Source organism: Mustela nigripes, chromosome 13 (genome assembly GCF_022355385.1).
Source record: "Mustela nigripes isolate SB6536 chromosome 13, MUSNIG.SB6536, whole genome shotgun sequence".
NCBI classification, from domain to species: Eukaryota; Metazoa; Chordata; class Mammalia; order Carnivora; family Mustelidae; genus Mustela; species Mustela nigripes.
In genome coordinates this window covers 59,486,672-59,503,443 of record NC_081569.1, presented here as the reverse complement: position 1 = coordinate 59,503,443, position 16,772 = coordinate 59,486,672, and the positions used below count along the sequence as shown (strand labels likewise).

The 16,772-nt window shown below is 47.7% G+C and overlaps 1 protein-coding gene and 1 long non-coding RNA gene across 6 annotated transcripts in view; one reads left to right on the top strand and one right to left on the bottom strand.

Moving 5' to 3' along the window:
• The window catches only part of CCDC32 (coiled-coil domain containing 32), a 10,376-nt gene extending 7,219 nt beyond the window's left edge, over nucleotides 1-3,157 (top strand). For all 5 annotated transcript variants that reach the window (XM_059372527.1, XM_059372528.1, XM_059372526.1 and 2 more), the window contains exon 4: nucleotides 2,506-3,157. In XM_059372527.1, coding sequence (XP_059228510.1) covers nucleotides 2,506-2,644 — 139 coding nt within the window. In that variant the 3' untranslated portion in view covers nucleotides 2,645-3,157. The remainder of the gene's footprint in view (nucleotides 1-2,505) is intronic.
• LOC131999635 (uncharacterized) overlaps nucleotides 35-16,772 on the bottom strand; it is a 41,421-nt gene continuing 24,683 nt past the window's right edge. The window contains exons 2-4 of the long non-coding RNA XR_009399081.1: nucleotides 15,361-15,528; nucleotides 3,578-3,740; nucleotides 35-1,772 (exon numbers count right to left, since the gene is read on the bottom strand). This is a non-coding gene — a long non-coding RNA (uncharacterized LOC131999635). The remainder of the gene's footprint in view (nucleotides 1,773-3,577; nucleotides 3,741-15,360; nucleotides 15,529-16,772) is intronic.

The window sequence follows — 16,772 nt, the reverse complement described above, 5'->3', positions numbered from 1 at the left end:
AGCGAGAGTGAGCACAGGCAGACAGAGTGGAAGGCAGAGTCAGAGGGAGAAGCAGGCTCCCTGTGGAGCAAGGAGCCTGACGGGGGACTCGATCCCAGGACGCTGGGATCATGACCTGAGCTGAAGGCAGCTGCTTAACCAACTGAGCCACCCAGGCGTCCCTAAATGAATTAATTTCTTAAGCATCTACTGTGTGAAGGCACTACTCATGACGTTATGGGGCTGAGAGTGCTGGGGTGGCAGGGAGATGTAAGGAAGTTTTAGTATCCCTCCCCCATTTTTTTTTTTTTTTTGGTCCCCACAACCATTTGGGGAGAGACAACAAATTTTTATAAAGACATACTTAACAAAATAAGGCAGCATAAGAAAAGAGCCGGGTGAGTGGAAGTGACAGAACATGCTTTGGGAGTTGAGAGACTCTTGAGCTCCCTGTGGGCTCTGGTGTTTGTGCCAGAGAAGAAGGTAGGACTTGAGGAGTATCTGCAGATGGGCTGAATGCAGAGAGGAGGAGAGGGCTTTCTGTCGCAAAGAGAGGAACGGTGCTCGACACCTGAGAAAGAGGCTCTGCCACTTCCTGGTTGTATGTTCTTGAGAAAGTAACCTGGGTGTGCCTCAGTTTCCTGCTCTGTAAAGCGGGAATAGTAGCTCTTCCCTCATGCTGTTGGGAGTGTTAAAGGAGTAACAGTGTCTCAAGTGCTTAGAACAGACCCGGGCACCTGGTAAGTACAATGTAAATGTTAGCCATGAGTGTTAGTCCTACTGGACTTTTAAAGTTCGGTAAGAAATTATTCAGAATAAAAAATTGGTGAGGGAAGTAAAAGCCTGAATGTTAACAAAAGGTCTTAGGGAAACATCACCTAAGTTTGCAACACATCGTTAACATTGACTTAACATTAAGTCCCATGATGTCAGATAAAACAGCTGCTGAAGTGGGGGACTGTAGGTGAATAAAACTTGATAGTTACATCTTACTTTTCAACATACAGAGCATTTTCACTTACATTGTCTTAAATACTGCATCATTGTGCCCCCAGATTCTTCAGAAATTAATGTGGCATCTAAGGTCAGCCCAACTACTACCTTCTGAGGGTTCAGAAAATCATACACATTTTGCTCTTTTCTGTCTCTGAAGACTCAATCCAGTTGAGCCTTAAACTCCACCAACACAAGAGACTTGAAGATGCACACATTCCCAACCCATCGATCATTTGGTATTCTCTTCTCTCTCTCCTTGAATGTTTGCCTCCTTTCCAGTTCTGAGAAGAAAAGACAAAATTTGCTCCTGCACAATTCTCAAGTAGGAATTCTTTTGAAAGCAGATCAGCACCAAGGCTCGAGTTAATGTTTCTGTGTGTCTGTCAATACCTTACAATGATGCGAAGATGTTCCCTTTTCTGTAGAAGCAACTGAAACAATTCTGTGAAAAGCATGGGAGAGGAAGATGAAATGCTCCTGGAGTGCCCTGGGCCCCTGAGCTGTAGGCACCCTTTCCCCTGAGCCGTTGTCTGTGGGAACACTTCTTTCTATGAGTGTTAGAACAAGCGCATCAGAAACAGTAGATAGGCATTTATTTGCAGATTTCAAAGTTTCTTTTTTAAACAGAGGCCATCTTACAGTGGAACCTTGTGATTCTTCACATATGTGAAGGCCACAGGTAGGTGATTCTCCTCATGGCAATGCCTTTGAGAAATCCTCCTATCACGATTCTGCCATTTTAGTCATCTGAAACCTGCTGGTGATGGCTTGACCTCTTGGCTTAAGACTTTGGGCTGCTGAAGAGCATAGAATAAGGTTTCCGTTATTTGTCATCATTTATAGTTTACTATGTTTATCTCGTAAGCATTAGAGTGGAGGGTCTTGGGTACTTAAGGAAGGCGAGAGGGGACCCTTCCCCCCTCCTCACAGATCCAAACCCAAAAAGAGCCCTCTGCACAGTGGCTATTTCTCTGTGGGAGAAATTGCCACGCAGATGTTTCCATCTTGGGGACTTGCTATAGGATGAAGTAAACAAACAAAAAACCCCCACAAAAATGATGCTTTGTGCAGCTAACTGCTTTAAGTATAATGGACTCAGAGTGCCTCAGGTATGGGAGATTTCAAGATGCTCGCTAATAATTTGGCATTTATTTAAATGTTTCCTCCTTGGACAATTCCCTCTCTGGTTTTAAGGGAAAAAAGACAGGACCTAGGCATAAGCTCCTCTCTAGCTATTCTTGCCAGGCCTTCAGAGGCTGTGCATTTGAAGGGGGCCTGGTTGCTGCTTATAGCCAGTGCCCACTAGGGGGTAAATTATGCCGCTGAGCTGCCAGGATGCACAGCTGTCAGAGGGGTATCGTCATCCTCCCCCACCCCCCACCCTGCGCCGTCCCCTCTTAGCAGTGAAAAACAACTGTAGAAAGAAATTGTTGGTGGGCGGGAAGGCAGCATTTGAGTAACTGAGATAATCATTAAGTAATTAATCAGCCGGGTCTGACGCAGCCGCCCTATCCTCCTGCTCTCTCCTAGCACCTTGGAACATTTCAAGAGGTGGCTCCAGCCAGATAAAGTAGCCATCAGTACAGAGGAGGTCCAGTATCTGATTCCTCCGGAGTCCCAGGTTGAGAAGCCAGCGGCTGGGGACAAGCCAGCAGCAGCGGAACAATAAATTACACACACACACACTGAGCAGCTGTCTTGGGTCCAGAGGGAACAGCAGAGAGCTCGGTGGAGCAGCAAGGAGAAATCTAGGGAGGGGGGAAGCCCACCCTCCCACTCAACAAAGCAAACAGCTGTGGGCCCCCAAGGACTTGGGGCTGGCGTGTGTGACTGTCGGATAAAGTGATCGCCCCAGTGCATGCTGGATCAACATACTGCTTTCCTCTGGGTCTCACAGCTTGCCTGAGCTCTGTCGATGCAGGTGAGAAGTCCGCTAAGACTTTAGCGAAGCAGCAATTATGAAAGTATTTGGAGAAACCAATACCCTTGGGTTTAATATATAAGCTAAGTAAGCCATATTTTTTCTTCCCTCTTCTGGATGTTCCTGCCTGCATTCTGAGCATTCCCTTGGTTAACTGTCAGGGGTGAGTGGGGCCAAGGAGAATCAAGTCTGCCTCCTTGGGAACCACAGCCCACATGGGGCTTCTCGAAGTTTGTAATAAATACAGGGACTTGAGGAAAAGAGTCTGCGCTTTTCACTTTTCTCGGGTCTGGTTTGTTCTTTGTGGAGAAAATGGGCAAAAGTGTGAAAACTTAGGTGTTCGTGTGTACATGTCTATTTTTGGTTTCATGCATGGTTTCTCCCCTAACTTCCTCTTGCACTTAAAAAGGGCCAGGCTTCAAATTAGACTTATAAATATGTTGTTGGTATTTGACACCACTCCTGAATAGTTCCAAGCTCACTTGTGGCAGTTTTCCTGACTGAGCCTGTGTTTCCCTCCTTTATAGTGGTCTTGTTTAGCCTGTGTTGTCTGTATAAAACTTTCCACATGAGAATAGTCGTGTGTGTGGTGCTCTTGACCTGCTTCCCCCACCTAGAGAGATGCTCCCAGGCAGTGGGGAGGTAAAGACAAGTGAACGATGATGTAAGAGAGCAGATTACCTTTGCCATTCTTCTATTTTTAACATGCATCCTCTGACAAGGCAGACCTTGGTGCTCTGAGGGTGGGATTCTGTGGCCAGGATTCTGTGGCTGTGGCTCCATGGAGCTTCTTCCTGGGTGATAGGTTTCAAGTCCCTAATGACAAGCAGGGCAACTCCCAAATCTGCAGAGAACAAGTGCCCATATCTAAATCAAGTATTTGCTTTGAAAGGACAGGAATCAACCAGGTAGTTTGACAAACTTGCTGAATTATATAAATTTGGGGAGATATATTCTTTTTTTTTTTAATTGATTGTCTTAGTTTTATTCCTCCTGCTTTTTATTTTTTATTTTTTTAAAATTTTTACTTTTTATTTATTTATTTGACACAGAGAGAGAGATCACAGGTAGGCAGAGAGGCAGACAGAGAGAAGGGGTGGGGAAGCAGGCTCCCTGCTGAGCAGAGACCCCGATGCGGGGCTCGATCCCAGGACGCTGAGATCATGACCTGAGCTGAAGGCAGAGGCTTAACCCACTGAGCCACCCAGGTGCCCCCCTCCTGCTTTTTAATAGTAGGATTCCTTTGACATAGAGAGTGACCCTTTGTGTTCCCCAGACACTTTGAGGAAGCCAGACACTGACAGTCACCTGGCCCTGGACTTGCAGGTTGCCATCCCTGCCCGGGGTTCAGGTGCTAGACCACACTCTTCCTACAGGGCCATCTGATGGCTTTCAGGTGGATGGATAGATTTTTTTGTTTAAAGACTGAGTTTTCTTCTCCCTGCATGATAAACAAAAATCACTCTCTTCTCAGTAATTTTTTTAAGAGAAAAAGAGGTAAGGTCTCAAAACACTTTCTAAAGAGCAGCCCATCATCAGTCAGAGAATGTATCCATACCAGAAAATAGTGTTTCTGTAATTCAGGCGAGATTCTAGCTTTGCCTTTTCCCTACCTCCCATTTTCTACCTAGGAAACACATATTAGTGTGAGAAGGTGGAGAATTGAGTTAGAGGAACCGAAAAGGAACTTTGGGACTGGAAGGGTTTTAGTCCCATGTGAAAACCTGGGTGGGGTATGGGACACAGTTCCCAGAGCTTCGGCTCCCTGCTCACCTATCTTTTTAGTAGAGGCAGACTGCCACAGAAGGGAGTCCAGTGAGTTGCAATTCTGATTTCTGATTGGCTTAGAAGTGACAACCTAAGTGATCACTTTTTTGGGGGATGGGGGAGCAGGCTCCATGCCGAGCTTGGGGCTTGAACCCACGGTCCTGAGATCAAGACCTGAGCTGAAATTAAGAGTCAGATGCTTAACCAGCTGAGCCACCAGGTGCCCGGTGATGGTTCTCAAAAAAAGTGAAGCACCATTTACCAAAAAAAAATTTGATAATAGCTCCCAAACTGACTTACTATAATACAGACTTAACTTAGCTATTGAAATGGTACTAAACTTGAATTTGAGTCTTGAGTGCTATCTTTACTGCCTTGTGGTTTACCGTGTGATATAAATAAGTCAAATGACCTCTTTATGTTGCATTTCCCTTTTAGAAATTCGACTAACCATAGGAAAAATAGTATTGGCCAGAAATGCTGATTCGTTTCCTTTGACCCCGGCAATTCCAAAGGAGCTCCAGTTAGCACTTTCCCAAATCAGTAAAATTTGAGTTGAGAGGGCTTTTCTTATTACCCCAAGTGAAACAGAGCAAACAGAGCAATATGTAATGCTAACCCTTAGAGCCAAGTAAGGACAATTACCAGTAGGGCAAAGCAGAAATGATTTCGTATACCCAAAGAAGTCTGGGTTAGAGCCAGGGAGATAAGCTAAGTGACGGGTGACCACCACTGTTCTCTCTTGGCACATGGTGCTCATCACCCAGGGTTTGGTAAGATCGGTGCTGGAATAGCACAGACTTATGTCCAGTCCTGTTCCAGAAATAGGCTCTGGATGTAGGCACAGAAAGTAAACAAACAACCCACCAGCTGTTGCCAAGCTGTGTCCCTCCCAGGCAGGCCTGCCCACCAGGACTATCACTGGAGGAAACACCCTGAAGCCACTCCCTGGCCCTGCCTTGGAGTCACTCCCCAAGGTTGAGAAAAGCTGCAGCCACAGGAAGCAGACATTTTCCTGAAAATTCCAAGACACTCCAATCAGCTTTGGCCCTACTTGAGTTAGAAGATTCAAGATGGGACACTACAATGGCAGTCTTCGGTGTGTGGGAGAGCTGTGTACTTGAACCCAGAAGTGGGTTACTGAAGGCATAGTAGATTCATTTGCCTAGGCCATATTTGTTGAGCCCCTACACGGTGCGTCATGGTGAACAGAGCAAAACCACACCTTCCCACGTGGAATGGTGGAGGGAGTGAGATGGCCTAGCTGATTAGCACTGTAATTGCTTGGGCTGCAGAATCAAGGCATTAGCATGGCTGCTTTAGAGCATGTGCCGGGAGCTATGAGAGCCCTAGGCCAGTCAGGGTGGGAGGTGGGAGAGAGGCTGTTCTAGGGAAGCTGCGTCCAGAAAAAATGGGTAGTGGTCGGACTGTGAGAATGGAGGGAGAGGAGCATGGGGGCATAGTCAAGTCCCAGAAGAGGAAAACGGCATGTACATAGGCCTAAAGGCAGAAGAAGGAATAGAGACTGGAAAGTAGTTCGGTATAGTTGGGGTCATAAAGGACAAAGGAGGAATCATCAAAAGGTGAGGTTGGAAACTAAGAAACAAGGTCAGGTGTGAAGGGCTTTGTAAGCCATGTTAAGGAGCTTGGATTTTATTGGGCCAGAAGGAGCTATTGGGTTCTTTTTTTTTTTTTTTTTTTTAAGATTTTATTACTTGAGGGACGAGGGAGCAGAGGGAGAGGGACAACCAGATTCCACGCCAAGCGCAGAGCCCGATGCGGGACTTGATCCCGCGACCCCGAAATAAGGACCAGAGCCGAAATCAAGAGTGGGACGCTTAACCCACTGAGCCATCCAGGTGCCCAACTAATGGGTCATTTTAAGAGGAGCAGTAACAGGATCGGATTTGGATCTGGAAAGACGGTTAGGGCTGCCATGGACACCACATGATTAAGTTGATTAGGGAAGCACAGATTCACATTTGGCAATGGTATATCCAAATGAATAATGCAATTAGGTGGCTTGTAGTTTTCCCTTATTTATATTTTCTAGCTTAATTTCTTTGAAGTTACTGTTTCACCGTTACAGAACAAATAGAATCCTGTTTGGCAGATTGCAAAGGCTGACATGTCAATCTCATCCCATCCTTTCATCCTACAGTACAGACACTCCTCACTTGGGACACTGGGTCAGTGTTCCCTCCCACTCTACTTGTGCTGTCTCTCTGTCTACTTGTGTGTCTCTCTATCTGTGTCAAATAAATAAATAAAATCTTAAAACAAAAAAACAGCATGGACGAAAGAGGTGGCTGACTACACATGAGTAAGAGGAAATCAACAAAAAATTTAACAAGTTAAAAGGCTACACGTGGGCTCACATGTCAGTTTCGAATAGCTGGAGACTATTCCAGACACGGGAGAGTTGTACTCACAGTAAGCTTTCTTCCATAGGCCTTCCTCTGAGGTTCTGAGGAAGAGTGGGAGCAGGGCAGGAAATGGGGGAGGGCTTTCCTCCTCCAAGGTGGTGGTGCCAGCACGCAGGACTTGGTAAGGCAGCTGCTGAGGGAAGGCAAAAAGCCTCAGCTGCTTCTGCAATCCTCTTATAAACCAAAGCCTTAAGGCCCTGGGGAAGGGGCAGCAGAGTCTTGCTTCGGGGGAGCGATAAAAGCAAAACTCACCTGCTTCTGGGTGAGGAGTCAAAACCTTTTTGCCCTTCTTTAACACAGCCAAAGATCCATTGCTTCAGTGAGTAAGAATGGAAGCAAAATCCCTCTATCCCAACGGGAAAGCAGGAAACAATCATGGGCTGAAGATTCAAGCAAGGGTCTGGTCTCCGGGGTGGGTGGGGGAGGGCAAGAAACTTGGGCCACCCCAAACCAACCACAGATAGAAGGCAGAATTTGGCTTTCAGAGGGAGTGGGGAGAAAGCCTCACTCTTGCCCTCAGGATGTTGTCTAAGACTAAAGCAGAACCTGGATAACAGACACACACATCCTCAGCCCACCCCCACTGCGTGTCCTGCCCCTTCAGGAGCCTACCAGCACATGGCAAGCAACAGCGGTCCATTGCTGATGGAGGGGCAGGCATGTGGGGATGGCTGAGAAGCTGAGGGCAGAGCAGGAGCCCAGAAAAACCCTCTGAAACCCCAGTCCCTGCTCTAAGCAGCCCACTACCGAGGAATTCAAAGACTGACATACGGAGGTAATGGTGGGAACGACAAACCCCAAACCCTACCTGATTCCTAACTCGACTGATTGAACCCCACAGACCAACCGAAGAGGCATGCCCACTTCCAGCCATAAATACCATTTACCTCAGTCTCTGCTCTTTACACAGGATGGGTATTCAGTACAAATTTTATGAAACATACATGCATGAAAAGGCAAGAAAGAAAAAAAAACCAAAACCATCGTCAAAAGATAAATCAACAGAACCAGACTCCCAGATGACAGATTTTGGAACTATTGGGTAGGGACCTTAAAATAATAATGACTAATATGTTAATGGGTCTAGTCAGAAAGGGTGGGCAACTTGCAGGAACATATGGAGAGTCTCGGCAGAGACATGGAAACTATTAAAGTTAGATGGAAATGCTAGCAATAAAAAACTTGGTATTAGAGATGAATTCCTTCAACAAGATATTCCATAGGCAGGCACAGCTGAGGAAAAAAGCAATGAACTTGAGAAAGGTCAATAGAAATCATCCAAGCAGAAACACAAAGACAAAAAGGAGTAGGAGTAAGAAAAGATAAAAGAAAACCAAGCCTCCGAGATTGGTGGGAAAATACCAAACAGTCTAATATATGTGCCATTTGAGTCCCAGAAAGTGAAGAAGGAGCTCATGGGGCAGAACTATTTGAAGAGATAATGGTTACAACATGAATAAGGATGTGGCACCGAAGGCACAGAGAGATGGATGTGGGAAGCATGAAGGGAAGAGCCACCGGAACTTGGCATCCGAGTGGAAGGAAGCGTGAGGGAATAAGAAGGGGGAGCATGGGGTGGCTGGGTGGCTCAGTGGGTTAAGCCTCTGCCTTCGGCTCAGGTCATGATCCGAGGGTCCTGGGATCGAGCCCCACATCGGGCTCTCTGCTCAGCGGGGAGGCTGCTTCTCCTCTCTCTCTGCCTGCCTCTCTGCCTACTTGTGATCTCTGTCAAATAATTAAATAAAATCTTTAAAAAAAAAAAAGAAGGGGGAGCATGGCACTTGGGTTTGGTAGTGGCAGGTGGTTAGCAAGTGGTGGTGCAGGGATGGCCAGCCTGGCTTAGCCCTCTGCAGAGCCTGTGCTCCGTGGGTGGGCAGACTGGAGCGACACTGGGTGGACCTCTGCTCCTTTATGCCCCACCCACCCCTGGGAGGCTGTGCTAAGGCTCGGTGCACTGGCTGCCTTAAGTCAACTTGTGGCTAAGAGGTATACCCCTTTCCCCACCCACCTATCCCAAGTGCTTCATGTCACAGATTGTTCTGAGGTAAAGGTCTTCTCTTCCAAGGCGAGCTTTCCTCTCTTCATGCTGACCTGATCCACTTAAAAAAAAAAATCAGTTCTTTTGCAGAGAAGCAAGGAGGGAGGACGCAGTGGTGGGTGAGAGGGATGGGAGTGCACAGGAAAAGGAGATGGGCTCTGCAGAGTTTACGAGAATTTTATTATTACCATCCCCCCTTTTTTAGAACTAGGCTCCACACCCAACATGAGGCTTGAGCTCACAACCCCGAGATCAAGAGCTGCCGCTCTACCCACTGAGCCAGTCACGCACCCTGAGTTTTGAGGCATTTTAAAGAATAGGGCCACTTTTGGCTTTCTATCCTTTGTCCTTTTTGGATGAGGTTATCCACTGGTAACTCGGCAGAAGCCAAGGTACAGTGTGATCTTCAGCAGAGTGACCAAATGAATCGTGAGGTCTGGGAGACAGGATGGAGGGTGTAGGCTGGATAAGGGCACAGTAGCGTAAATTCATGGTTGTTTAAACAACCATCTAAAAACTATGCTTGTTGATTGATAAACTCACATGATGCTGGTTTCTTCTTCTTTTTTCTCCTTCTCCTCCCCATACCCCGTCCTCTTCTCCCCCTCCTCTTCTTCTTCTTCTTCCTCTTCTTCTTTTTCTCCTCCTCCTCCTTCTTCCTTCCTCTGCTCAGCTCAACATTTCTATTTTTATTTTTTAAATATTTTACTTATTTATCTGACACAGAGAGAGAGAGCACAAGCAGGGGGAGTGGCAGGCAGACGGAGAGGAAGAAGGAGGCTCTGTTGATCAAGGAGTCCAATGCAGCTCTTGATCCCAGGACCCTGGCATCATGACCTTAGCCAAAGGCTTAATCAACTGAGCCACACAGGGGCCCCAACATTTTTAAAAAATATGTATTTATTTGAGAGAGAGAGAGAGAAAGTGCGAGCGCAGGGGGAGGGGCATGGAGAGGGAGAGAATTCTGAAGCAGAATTCCTGCTGAGCATGGAGCCCCAACTGGGGCTTGATCCCAGGACCCTGAGATCATGAGCCTAAATCAAAAGTTGGACACTTAACCGACTGACCCACCCAGCTAAACATTTTTATTAATGATTTGGATAAGTGCATAGAAGACATCTTTACAAAAAATTGAGAGGATAGGTAATTGACTAGGCAACAGAATCAGACCCTAAAGTTTTTTTTATAGACTGCAATAATGGGACAAAGTATGAAATCTAATAGGGATAAATAGGAAGCTCTTCATTTCGGATAAAAAAAAATTTACTCCACAATTAGAAGACAACTACTATGTACTAGTTTGTTCTAGTGACATAAGCCACACTCAGTCTAGATTAAGCCCTAGAGGGATATTGATTGGGAAGGACAAAAGTAGAGCAGGCCTCAAATTCAACTGGATCCAAGGACTTGGGTAGTGTCTTCAGTCTCCTCTTTCTTTCACTCTTAACTTTTCTCTATTTCTTCATGTGTAGGTAGCTATAGCAGGTAGAAACCTGGGAGTTCTATACATCATCTCAGTTTAGCAAATCCAGCCTTTCCTACTCCATATAATAAATCCAAGGAAAGGACTCTGATTGGCCAACCTGGGTTACATGCTCATTGAACCAAGTGCTGTGACCAGGGACAGGATATTTTCATTGGCTGAGCCTAGGTCATGGGCCCAAACCTATGGCTAGAGGCACAGAGTGCTGTGGTTGGCAATCCCACCAGAACCATTTGAGAATGGGAAGTGGGGAGAGTGCTGCTACCTGCAGAAAAGCACAAGGGATGCTGAGAAACCAAAACAACAGATGTTCAGTGTCTTTACAGTCCAGTTGAGTCAGTAGTGTTGTATATCTGCCAACATTTGTAATTCTAGGAATCGATAGTAGAAATGTACTTAGTGCTCTAACAGTGTAAGAATACACCCTGCACTGGCCACCTGACTCTGAAGCATCATCTGGGTACTAGGAAAGAGAAACACTGACAAACTCATGTTGCTGCCTGGAGGAAGGATCCAGACTAAGGAGGCTCAGAAGACCATCTCATTGAAAGAAAGGTCAAGGCAATACAATGTGGACTGGAAAGAGAAGATACAATAGACATAGTTGGCCTTCAAATATTTGGAGGAGTCTTGAGTAGAAAAATGAAACACTGACATACAACAGACAAACTGGACCATTGTGGGTAAGTTTCAGGGAGGTCAATTACCATTCCTTATAAGGTAAATTTTCAAAAAGCTGTCTAAGAATAGAAAAGGCTGCCTTGTAAAAGGTAGTAAATTCCCTGTCATTGGAAGGGTTCAGTCAGGCATCAGAGATGTTGTAAAGAGGATTCCTATATATCACAGGAAGTTGGATCAGGTGACCTCTAAGGTCCTTTCCAGTTATGAAAGTCTATGGTTGGGCACCTGGGTGGCTCAGTTGGTTAAGCAACTGCCTTCTGCTCAGGTCATGATCCTGGAGTCCAGGGATTGAGTCCCACATTGGGCTCCCTGCTTGGCGGGGAGTCTGCTTCTCCCTCTGACTTCTCCCCTCTCATGCTCGCTTTCTCTCTCTCAAATAAAGTCTTAAAAAAAAAAGTCTATGGCTGTCCTTTGGAGACCTACAGGTATTTGCTGCTAGTAAGTCAGCTTTGGACTCCCCAAAATCTGGGAGGGAGAGCTGGTGAGCTCTTTTCCCTCTCTAGATGATAATGACCCCTTCCAATCAGTCAGACGCAGAGCCCTCCAACAATTCTTATCTTAGCCCAGCCCCGTGGGGCAGACTCTCCAGCAGGGAGGATCACAGAAAGGCAGTCCTTGTACTATTTCATGTCCTCTGAACACCTATCATGAGACAAGGACTGGGATGTAGGCAGTTTATTTTAGGGAGCAGGCAGGAGTAAGGGAATAAGGAGAATGAGACAGGATAGGGTATACTGAGTGGTTCATTGTGGGTAGTTATGGCTCAGTTCTCCTGGGAATCTCTCTGGGGAGCCTTAAAGATCACAGCTCCGAAGACCCTCATTAAATGATGGGGAAATCTGGGCTCTAATTCTACTAGCATCTATCCCTCAGTGTTGAGGTTTGTCGTTTGGGAGTGTTAAGCTCCTGCTACTTTCAAGGTGCCCTGCAGAGGCTGAGAAAAGCCTCCCACAGAGGAGAGGGATGGTCTACTTGCATTCCTGGACCTAATTCCTTTTTTTTTTTTTCTTAAAGATTTTATTTATTCAGAGAGAACGAAAGAGAGAGAGAGAGAGAGCACAGAGAGAGAAGAAGCAGGCTTCCTGCTGAGCAGGGAGCCCAATGTGGGACTCCATCTCAGGACCCTGGGAATCATGACCTGAGCAGATGCTCATGAATCACCCAGGTGTGTCCCCCCCCACCACAGACCCAATTCCAAACAGGAGTGGGTGGGTGGGTGGGGTTCTCACACACCAGCAGGATGTCCAAGAATTCAACTCAATTCTATCCCTATCTACCCAGAAATTGTAGCAGATTCCACAGGGTAAGGGTTCAGTCCCCCAAGACTGTCCTCCACCCCCCACTTCAGATGCCAGTCACAAGCCCCAGGCTGTCATTTGTGCTTGTGACCAACTGCCAAAGATTGGAGTCTCCAGCCACCTCCTCCTTAGGTTCAATTAATTTGCTAGAGCAGCTCCCAGAACTAAGGGAACCACTTTATATTTTTTTAAAAATTTATTTGACAGATATCACAAGTAGGCAGAGAGGCAGGCAGGAAGAGAGAGACGGGGAAGCAGGCTCCCTGCTGAGCAAAGAGCCCAATGTGAGGCTCAATCCCAGGACCCTGGGATCACGATCCAAGCCGAAGCCAGAGGCTTTAACGCACTGAGCCACCCAGGCGCCCCACATTTATCAGTTTATTAAAGGATGTGATAAAGAACACAAACCAGTAGTCAAGATGAAGAGAAACATAAGGGAAAGTAGGGGAAAGGGCCTGAAGCTTCCATGCCCCCTCTAGACACACTACTCTCCACGGCCTCTGCATGTTCACCATCTCAGAAGCTCCCCAACCCAGTCCTCTAGGGTTATTCTGGAGGCTTCACTGCATAGTCACGATTGAGTCCCTGGCCATTGGCTGATTCAGCCTATAGCCCCTCTCCCCTCCCAGGAGGTTCCCACCCTCTAATCATGTAGTTGTTCCCCCTGGCAACCAGCCCTTGCCTTTGGGGTGGGGTGGGAAGTCCTTCAGTAATAACAAGACATTTCTTTCACTTTTCTGACTCTGATATGTTTTCAGAGACTGTGGATGAACACCAAAGATATCTAGGAAATATACTGTTGTCATTGGAATGACCAAGTATACATGTCTTATAAATCAGTACAATACAGATGGGAAGGCGCGAGCATGCCTGGAAACTGTCCACCACAGCTGCAGCTGGACACAGAGGTAGGCTGAAGGGATGTGGGGCAGGACGCCACCAGCATTTGCCCTGGTCCCTTTCCCACCCAGCCCAGGACCTGACACGGACAGCAGAGGCATTCTGATTTTCGCGCTCTAGCCTCTGTGGCCCAGTGGGCTCTCCTGGTTGGCTAAATCGGCAGAGCCTTGTCTGATGCCCACCCATAGCTCTCTTGGGTTGTAGTCTCCCTTCTGGGCTGAGCTCCCTCACTGCACTGTCTGGGCTGAGGGCGCCAGGGCACTGGGCTCTCCAGGCTACCACCTGTTCTATTCTACACCCACATGTGAGCTTGGGACATGATGACATTAGGGACATTGGCTGCATTGTTCACTCTACGATGGTCAAGGCCAGAAGTGGTTAAAAGCTGGAGGGAATCCAAGTTTCCTCTGCTGATGGCCTATTATTTCTTAAGAAGCTAAGGCTAAGAATGACCCAGAACTCAAAGACCCTGAGAGACCTCACCCAAAGCCTTGGAGACACCTCAAAGATGGGAAATCAGTGCACTAATGTTAGAGGCAGAATTCCTGGCCAGCATGGAGGACCAATCTGGGTTGGTCTGTGACTCCAGTTACCACTCCTCCAGCCTACTTGGTCAGAGTTCTGAAACCCTTCTCTCCCGTTCCTCTCTCTCCCTTACCCCCACATTCCTGAGTCGGACTCACTGTCTGTCATGTTAGTTATCTCCCACCAGGGGGCGACATCACCTCTGATGGTCGCACCCAGCACTCCCTAATTTGGCCTCACTTCTTGTCAACCCTGCTCAGTGCTCTGATACCCATTTCACCCCCTGGGAGGTGAGAAGGGAGGCCAAGCTGTAGGTATTTATGGTGAGTTTGGGGTGAAATGGAACCAAGGGTCTCCCTATGGCAAGGAGGGGGTGGGTGTGGGTGTGTGTTGGGGCGGGGTTCGATTTTACCGTCGTTAGCTTAGGGCAAGGCAAATGGCTGGCAAATGTTATCCAGCCAGAGGAAGAGCCTGGCCAGCAAATAGACTGAAACCCACCTGTGATGTCAGAGAGATGAGACAAAACACTGGCTTCCCACCTGGCTCAGGGCAAGGCACTTTCCTGGGATGGGAGCGGGGAAGGGTGGGCTGACTCCTCTCACACCGGTCCCATCTTCCCTCTCTTCCTCCCTCAGGCCCTCTCCATTGCTCTTCAGTGAGGGCCCCTCTCCCCCTGTGCCTCTCGTTGTCTGTTTCTGTCTCAGACTCTGTTGTGCTTTGTTCATCAGTCCTCAGTTTCGTGTCGCCGAGGCTCTGAGACTCCGTCAACCATCTCACTTTTTCTTTTTTTTTTTTTTTTTTTTTTGCTTCTTCACATTCTCTGGGTCCCTAAATACGCTTTATTTCTCTGTGTCCAAGAGACAGTGCCTGCCTCTGACTCGGCCTGTTTTTCTGTCTGTCCATCTGTCCATGTTCCCAGAAGCCCTTTAACTCCCGAACGGAGTAGCTTTTCTGAGAGCGGAGCCTGGGACGGCCACCCAACATGCGGAGCAGAGGTGGCTAAGGACATTTCCAGCCCAGCAGTCGTCATGGCAACAGCCAGGGCGGGCCAGGCAGGGAACTGCCGAACCACGTGGGCTTGACCTTTCTGCGGGTGTCACGTTTGAGCGGGAGCTGGGGAAAAACAGCAACAACTGCTTCTCTCTGGCCCAGCTCTCGGCCTTCCAGGCTGGGCTGAAAGGAGAGAGGGAGAGAGGAAGAGAGTCGAACCGGGACAGCTGGCCACAGGGTGAGAGGAGAGATGTGCCAGCCAGAGCCATCTAGAGAAACCGCGGGAGAGAGGGGCGAGAGCACAGGCACGCACACACAGCTGCACGTTGTCACCAAGACTCCCACTGTGAACTGACCTATGGAGGGCACCAGACATCATTCCTGGAGGCTCCGCTCGCCCTTCGCCAGTCTCGGCTCTGGGTAGGTGGTTGCAAAGGTCAGTTAGAGCTCCCCTCCAGACGCCTTCGGATCACATGTCACTTTTTCCATATTGCAAAGGCTTCTATTGCTCCAAGGAAAATATGCTAAAAGAAAAAAGAGCCAAATGATTCTTTCAAAAATAGAAATATTATAAATGCAAAAGTCCAAAGAAAGACACTCAAAATAAAAGGCATTCTAATCCTCCCTCTCCTTTTCCCGGCTCTGAAGGTCCCTCCACAGTTGCTTCACAGGCCTGCCAGGTGAGCAAGGAAAGAAGAGGCTGGGTCCCCAAGGGCACAAGGAGGACTGCCAGATTTTTGGTAGCCCGACTGTGATGGGAGCTTGGACTCACAACACTCCTCCCTACCCATACACACCCGTCCTGCTCCTCATCTTTTCCCTATGGGGCAGACACACAGGCTGTCCATCATAGCTTCAGCTGGACACAGGACCAGGAAGGGGTGTCCATGGTCATCCTATTAACCTACTTCAAGAGAGAGGTAGGTGAAGGGTACAGGGCAGCCTCAGGTTAGATCCAGAGAGAACACAGCTTGTGTATGGATCTCATTTCTACACTTTCAAGCTATGGCCATGCAATAAATCTCAAGCCTTCTGGAAAACACTGCTATGGAAAACAAGAACCAACAATTGAGAACGAAAAAAAAAAAAAAAGGTCTACATGCAGGAAATATATGAAGGGGGCATTCACCAGCCAAGAGGTGTGTGATGACTTAACATACCAGCATTCCAGCCTTCTTCTATTCATCAGTCAACCCAAAATCCCCTTGGAGAATGGCCCTTGAGCACTCAGATAAGAGAAGGGGAAGTCTTGGGATACTTGGGATACTTGGGATACTTGGCAGGAGAGGGCACGGCCGACCAAGTGGGCATAAGTTAACATGCTTCCTAAAGGCTATTTGAAATGAGTCCTGATTATGTATGGTTGAAAGTGGTCAGAATGTTACCAAAGATCCAGCAGTTGTGAGGCTAACCTCTTTTTCTCTGACTCACAGGTTTGTGTGATGGACCTCTGTTTGCAAGCTGATTGACATAACCTCCTAGTTCTGTCCCTACAGAATTATCAGTGACTCTTCCTGCCCCTTTCCTGGAGACAGAGTAGGTTCTGGGAACCTTTGGGTACCTGGGACTACAGAGCACGGCCAGAGGGCAAGAGGTGGGTGCCTGGCTGCCCCACATGAGGGCCAGGCTCCAGCCTTGTACACATGCACAGCACTATCCCTCTTCCCCTGCGGCAACTGTGTCCAGGGCCTTTTTCTTCTGCCTAAGCCCTTCCCTCTAGCTCTGCCTTTTCTCCATCAATCCCCTCAACTCACCCCTGGTCCTCCTC